The following is an 8,225-nucleotide window of genomic DNA, read 5'->3' as shown; positions in this document are numbered from 1 at the left end:
TATAAATGATTTTTCTTTTTTTTAGTGGAGAAATTTATAATATTAAGTAAAGACCATCTTACCTTTTTAAGGCGATTTTTTTTAATAAAGCTTTTGAAAAAACTTTATACTATTGGAAAATAATATTTTTCTAAAATTTATTATCCACAAACCTTTTAATTTCCTTTCATGTATGTCATATTTATCCTTACATTAATTAATATTATATTTTATACACCTATGATATTTAGATGTTATATTTTATACACCTATGTATGTCATATTTATCCTTACATGTAAATCTGTATAAAAGCGGAAAAAAGAATATTATATTTTAAGAAAGAAAGTTAAATTTTCCCGCAATTTGAAAAAAATAAACATGATAAGCATTCAGACATGTGGTATAAGAACATGGACAACATATCCAGAATCAATGTAGCAGATTATAACAAAACTGACTTATTTGGATGTTGGGGATCTTTAAATTTTGATTGTGACTTCGTTAACCCAACAGAAGTTCAGTTGGTGTCATGAACATATGGGATACATCTGTATTTCGTAAAGTACATACTTTATCCTCTAGATATTACATTGCTACTCACGGACACTGGGTGGGTGTTTCTGGCATCACAATTCTTGTAAATCTTTGGAAGGAGTTGATTGAGCTTAAAAGAAGTTTAGATGGGACATGGGTGTTCTTTGGTGATTTTAACGTCGTGAGGTGTGCCAATGAAAGATTCAATTATGGTTTTTGTCATTACATTGCTTATGATTTTAATAATTTCATAGCCGAAGCGGGTCTACACGAATACAACCTTGGTGGAAGAAAATTTACATATCTCAGGGATGAAGGTTTGAAAATGAGCAAACTGGACCGTTTTCTCGTTTGTCAGAATTTTGTTTCGAATCAACCTTCCTCTTCTGTCACTGCATTACCTCGTGAACACTCAGACCATTGTCCGATCTTACTCAAGCCATCTATTGCTGATTTTGGCCCGCCTCCTTTCCACTTCTTTAATTCCTGGATGCTAAACAAGGATTTCAGCAATGTATTTGACAACGCATGAAACAACTTTCATGGCTTTGGAGTTCCAGATAAGTACTTGCAGATGAAACTTAAAAATCTGAAAGGCACCTTAAAAGAATGGAGATCAGTAGAAGTTCAAAAAGAATGTGCTGCCCTTAAAAGGACTCGCGAATTAGTAGACGAGCTGGACGTGGCAACTGAAACACGTAAGCTTACTGACTTGGAAATTACTACATGGAGAGAAAGTAAAGTCAGAATTCGGGAACTTGAGCACGTAGCTAAACTTGACTTACAACAAAAAGCTAAAGTCAAATGGATTAGTGAGGGTGATGAAAACACCCGGTTCTTCGACGGGATGTTGAAAAATAATCAAAGGAAGAACAGAATTCACGGCTTAATCATAAATGGAGTGTGGTCTTCCGAACCAGAAAACATAAAAAAAGAGGTATTTGATTTATTTAGTATAAAGTTTCATGAACCTTGCCCCGATAGGCCGAAACTAACCAGTCCATTATTCAAAAGGCTTCAACCTGACCACAGCTCAACACTAGAGTCTTCATTCTCGATAGATGAAATTAAAAAAGCTGTTTGGGGATGTGGATCCGAGAAAGCTCCAGGTCCTGATGGGTTCTCGTTCAAACTCATAAAAAACAAATGGGATGTCATGAAATCTGATATTATCAGATTCGTTAAACACTTTGAAGCCACTGGTAATATCTCTCTGGGGTGTAACTCTTCGTTCATTACACTGCTACCGAAAGTAAAAGACCCAATTTCTCTATGTGACTATAGGCCAATAAGTCTCATAGGATGCATATACAAGATCATATCTAAAATTCTTGCAAATCGGTTGAAAGATGTTATTGGTTCAATTGTAGATGAGGTGCAATCTGCATACATCAACGGGAGAAACATTCTTGACGACCCAGTTGTTATGAACGAATTAATTACATTGGCTAAGAATTCCAAGAAACAAACTTTTGTCTTCAAAGTTGATTTTGAGAAGGCATTTGACACTATAAACTGGGGTTATCTAGATTCAGTGATGGAACAAATGTCATTTGGGAGTAAATGGCGAAAATGGATTCATGGGTGCCTATCCAGTTCAAGAGCGTCAATCTTAGTAAATGGTGCACCCACAGACGAATTCCCAATCACGAGGGGGGTGAGACAAGGAGACCCACTTTCACAATTTCTTTTCATACTAGCCATGGAGGGCCTACACGTTGCCATAAAGGGTGCATGTGACAATTCTTTGATTCAGGGTGTCAAACTTCCTCATTCAGGGCCAACCGTCTCCCATCTATTCTATGCAGACGATGCGATATTTGTAGGCAATTGGGATCGTGGCAGCATACAAAATCTGTTTCGCATTCTCAAGTGTTTCCAAATATCCTCTGGTCTAAAAGTAAAATTCCACAAGTCTTGCTTGTTTGGTATATGCACCTCAGACACTGAATTACAAAACATGGCCCAAATTCTTGGTTGCTTAAAGAGTTCTCTTCCCTTCACATATCTCGGAGTACCTGTCGGTGCCAACATGTTACTAAAAAAAACTGGAAGCCTATAGTTGAGAAATTTCAGTCAAAACTCTCATCTTGGAAAGCAAATACCTTGTCTTTTGGGGGTAGGTTGACACTCGTAAAATCAGTTCTTGGAAGTCTACCAACTTACTACCTATCCCTATTCAAGGCTCTACAAGGTATCCTATTTTATCTTTAAAAATTAAGACGTAGATTCTTATGGGGCGGAACTGGTGAGAAAAGTAAAATACATTGGTTTGATTGGTCTAAAGTGGTGGTAGACAAAAAGGAAGGAGGTCTAGGTGTCGGGACATTAAAAACTCAAAACTTGGCATTACTAACAAAGTGGTGGTGGAGACTGAAGAATGAAGCTGGGCGTTTATGGACCGATAGCATAGAAAGCATACATAATCTGAAAAAACAAGCATCCAATTACCTAGTGAGAAAAGACGCAAGAGGGGTATGGGGCAACATCTCCAAGGCAATAAAAAATCTAAGTAAGCTTGACATTGACACAAATAGGTTGTTTTCTCTTATTCCCAGCTCAAATTGTAACATTCTATTTTGGAAGGATACTTGGTGTGGGAATACTACTTTGCAAAATCGGTTTCCCCAATTATATAAGCTGGAAAAAGTCAAAAGGTGTACGCTCATGGAGAGAATGGGAAACAATGGATTCACATGGCAATGGAAATACTTGCCAACGGATGGTGTGTCTGTGATTAAACTACACAATTTCTACCTTCTATTTGGTTCAATCGAATTTCGCTCTCCCTCAAATATTGGTTTTTCGTTCAATCTTAACCCAAATGGAACTTACTTGGTGGGTATCATGAGGAGGTTGGTGGATTCTAAGCAAAATCAAGTGCATGGATACAAGATATGCTGGTCAAAACTTATCCCATTGAAAGTTAAATGCTTTGTTTGGAGGGCTGCAATGGAAAAATTACCAGTCACAGAAAATCTAAGGCACAGGTGTATTATCGTCCAATCCTCCAATTGTCAGCTTTGTGGGATACATGTGGAATCTACTAATCATGGTGGACTGTGAGTTTTCAAAAAATGTATATTACTGGATTTTTAGGTGGTGTGGAATACAAATTATTCAATTCAAAACAATACATGAGCTCTTGGATTTTGCTGACTCTTAGGGGAACTGTCCCAAGAAAAAACAAACATTGATTATGATATTCTATGCGATACTATGGAACATTTGGCTAGTGAGGAATGATAAAATTTTCAAGAAAATCACGATATCTCCAACTAAAACTGCAGATGCTGTCATTTCTCAAACATACGAATGGTGTAAATACAGGGGTATGAGCTCTATAAGCTGGGCAGAATGGAGTCGTTCTCCTATGTAATTTTTGGTACCATGGGTTTTATTTCCTGTTTTGTATTTTTGTTGTACTCTGTGTACCTTATGGCTTAGCATCTTGCTAATGCTGGTTTATGGTTTTATATAAGTTATTTGCTGCTTCCAAAAAAAATGTATTTAGTTGTTCAACAACTTCATTTTTAATTAGGACAAACAATAGCTTTATCGGAGTAAGTTAGAGGCCGGAGGATTTTCTTAGTTGATCATTATCGTAAATGAAGCGGATAAGTTCGATCAATTGACATTGTTATATCATAAATTATGAATATATTTTCATTCTTGGCTACACCAAGAAGAGCGCCGCAAACTTTGTTTCATGTTCCTCTTTTTATATTGCGTTTTTGTAAAAATTGTTATATCTATTCTAATACATGAAAGTTTTTTTTGCCACTTGTCACACTCTCATTCAATTTTCCAAATGTCATTATGTGGTTATTTTGATTTAATTTTTATTCCACATGTCATTTTATGGTTTTTTCTATTTATTAAATTCCATATACATTTAAATGCAATAATAAATGCATATTAATTTCTTTAATGAACTTTCCTTTTAATTTCAAAATTACTAATATGAAGCTTCATTAATTTCCTTTATTTATATATCTAAATTATTTGTTTAAATTTAGAGAAAAAAACACTTTAATTTTTATAGTTCAATATTTTTCTCATTTTTTTTTATAAATTCAAACTTTTTAAATGTTTAGAATTTTATATTTAGTTTTTTCTTTTAAATAAACTCATGGAATCCATGAGCGTTAAACTTAGTTTAGTTTTCTATACAGTTATAAGTTGTAGACTGTTATTATATCATAAATTATGCATATGTTTTTTTATCATTGGCACCTTGTTGTTTTAGTAGATATAGGGTTAGACCTTTGCCAACGAGTATATATGTGTTGAAGCCTTGAAGGTGGGTCATTTGGCCCACCAAATTTTTTATTTATATACGAACTTATATGTAAATATAAATTGTAAAATATGAACTACTTAAACTATTTTAATGTTTTTATCAAAACAATTATGTATAAATCAAGATTGTTAAAAGCCTATGTTTTATATCTCAACCGACCAAATATCCAATTCATTTAAAATATAATTCAATAAGAAATAGTTCAATGCAAATCCTTCTTAATAAATAAATAATTTTTTGCCACTTGTCATACTTTCATTGATTTGACCACATGTCATTTTGTGGTTATTTTCAATTAAATTTTTTCCACATGACATTTTATGGTTGTTTCATTTGTATTAAATGTATTAATTGTAATAAATATAATAATAAATAAATTTCAATTTCATTAATTGACTTTACTTCTGATTTCAAAAATTTTAAATTAAAGTCTATTAGTTTTCTTTGTTTATTTATCTAAATTATTTGTTAAATTAAAAAAAAACACTTTAATTTTAATAATTCAATATTTTTTTTATTTTTCTTATAAATTCAACTTATCAAATGTTTAGAATTTTATATATAATTTTTTTAAATAAACCTATGTAATACATGAGTCTTACACTTAGTTAAAGATAAATAAAGAAAAAAAAGCAAAAAAAAGGCATTTTCACCGCTCGTTTCTTCTCCTGCTTCACGACTCGACCCGGACCTATAACTAGTTTTTTTTTAATTAATTAATTTATTATTATTATTATTATTATTATTATTATTATTATTTTATTTTATTTATTTATTGGTTTCACTTAAATAGTAAACCACCTGACTTTAACTTGCGCCAACCCAATTTTAGTAAGTCATTGGAAGTATAATAAGAAAAATCAGAGTTTTTGACCAAAATAGTGTTATTGAAAAAAATATTACCAATTTAGTATAGTTTCAAAAATATTTACCAAACTAGTGTTTTTTTTTTTTTCATTTTTCTTATATTTTTTAGTTTTTCTTACTGTTAATATTTTATTTAAATATCAGGTTTTTTTAATTTCAGTTTTTTACATTTTTTTTAAATATCAATTTTTTATTTTCTTTATTTCAGTTTTTTTCTTTTTTAACATATGTTTAAGATAATATAAAAAAACACACAATCCCATGCATTATTCGTCAATTAAAAATAAAATATTTTAAGACAATTATGGACTTCGGTAAGGAAAAAAAGGCACCTTAAATCAAAATAATAAATAGAATAAATAATCTTTGTGTTCATGAAACCCATCCTCATTACTTAAATTACCTACGAGGTACAGTAAATAGATATGTTGTGCCTTTCTTTTTAATATTTTTATAAATATTATGTCTAATATGGTTATATGGGTGTGTTTGTTTTTATCTGTTTCAAAAGAAATCGGAAAGGATAGTTTTGCTTTTGATAAGTTTTTTAATATTAAACTGATTTAGTCTTAACCAAAATATAAATTTGGATATATATGTAAATTTTATAATTATATATATAATTTTGAAATTTATAAGGATATTAAAGTATTATTGAAAGTTGACAATGACTAACATAATTTATTAAAAGACTATCATATCATTTTTAATATACGTTTAACATAGAAATTTTGACGTCATTTAAAAATTAAACATTGTATTACTATTAGAAAGATTTCTAGCGGAACGAAAAAAAATCTACGTTTAATGCTATTATTTGTGACGGATGACAATAATCAATTATAATAGTGTAATTCGTTAAAGTATCTTATTTTTAATTGATGATAATGCATGAGATTATGTGTTTTCTTTTTGTTTTTTATACTTTGTTAAACATATATTAAAAAAAACGAACCAAAAAAAGTAAAAATTGATATTTAAAAAAATTAAAAAACAGTAAAAAACTGAAATAAAAAAAAACAACATTTAATAAAATAAAAACAGTAAGAAAAAACGCAAAATAGAAGAAAAATGAAAAAAAACACTAATTTGGTAAATATTTTTGAAACTATACTAGATTGGTAAATATTTTTCTCAATAACACCAGGCCATTTTGGTTAAAAACTCGAAAAATCATAACACATATTGTCACTACCTCTGAGGGAAAAATATATATAAAAATTTCTTGATCACCTACCAAAATCTCATCTTTCACAATATCTTCAAAGTCTTTTCGATTTATGAATATCTTGAATAATAAAACTGTTTTATGGTTAACTTGAAAATTGAAAATAGTTTTATTTAAGCTTTCGAGCAAGAATTTATGGTTTAAAGATCATTTTTAGTTTTCTTTAGAGAATTGCATGCTTTTTGTTAGATGTAAAAGCTTTTTTACCAAAGAAAATGAAGACATTGTGTTTAAAATTCTATTTATGCCTATATAAAGGACTGGTTTGTCTTAAATTTCAATTCATTTGCTTGAAATAGAAGCCAAAAGCACTCAATTCATTAAAACTTCATGTTAGTATAATAGCTAGTCTTGTTGGTATCATAACATTAAAGGTAGTACTTTACATGTCATAGTTCTTATTCGGGCAAATCATCGAATAGTTGGCATGCGATATTGAAATAACTATAATTATACTATATATTAAATACAAAGTTTTTATAAACAATAATTTTTTTTATTTTTATTTTTAGAGTTTTGCCATAAAGCTTTTTAGTTTTGGAGTTTAAAAAACAAAAAAAAGATGCTCTTACCTTATTAGCAGTAAAGTTCTTCAATGGGATTAAATAGCTGACCAGAGAGATAATACGACGTATCTACTTGATGTTGTGAATGATGAGTATGAAAGAAAAGCGTATTACAAAAACCAAAACCTCCAATACTAGAACACTGAATAGCGGTGATAACAGTTTGTTATCATATTTTTCTAAATTTGTAATTTTAACCCAATAAAGATGGGATTACACCTAATCAATTTTGGGATAATCCAATAAAATAATATCTTGATTTCAAGCAAAATCAAAGATACAAATACATAATACCTGCTTTGTTTAATGTTTTCTGGGGTAGAATTTACAGAGTATCATAAAGGAAAAAAGTGAACCTCTCCCATACCAAAAAACCTATATCATATGCATCCGACAGTTAATGGCGATTGGTTTTGACAGGAAAAGTCATGTATAATAGGAACAGATATTCAAGGCTGGTCCTGATGAATATTATCCCAAGGAGAAAATACTTTAGAATGCCCCATGTTTGTAGACTGTAGTGTACAACTATAATAAACATATGATTATATCGTACAACTACAACCCATGCACCGTTGAAATTTTAAAATAAAAACACTTCATTATTGATCTAGGAAACCAACATATATACAAAAATGTGTCTCACCGTTAGATAAAAACATAATAATGACTATTAGAACTAGAAAGGAACACCTCTTCCAAATCCAATAATCATCGGTTTCAAGGTTAGAGATACATTTTGATAGA

General features: G+C 30.3%; 1 protein-coding gene across 1 annotated transcript; it reads left to right on the top strand.

The window, feature by feature from the left end:
• Positions 1–509: 509 nt before the first annotated feature.
• Positions 510–1,046, top strand: LOC145104993 (uncharacterized). Its single transcript, XM_079042141.1, has one exon. The coding sequence runs from the start codon at positions 510–512 to the stop codon at positions 1,044–1,046; it is 537 nt and encodes a 178-aa protein (XP_078898267.1).
• The last annotated feature ends 7,179 nt before the right edge of the window (positions 1,047–8,225 follow it).

Source organism: Lactuca virosa, chromosome 4 (genome assembly GCF_052849685.1).
Source record: "Lactuca virosa cultivar CGN04683 chromosome 4, Lactuca_virosa_CGN04683_v6, whole genome shotgun sequence".
In the NCBI taxonomy this organism is placed as follows: Eukaryota; Viridiplantae; Streptophyta; class Magnoliopsida; order Asterales; family Asteraceae; genus Lactuca; species Lactuca virosa.
The sequence above is the reverse complement of the archived record's forward strand: the minus strand, read 5'-3'. Positions and strand labels throughout refer to the sequence as shown.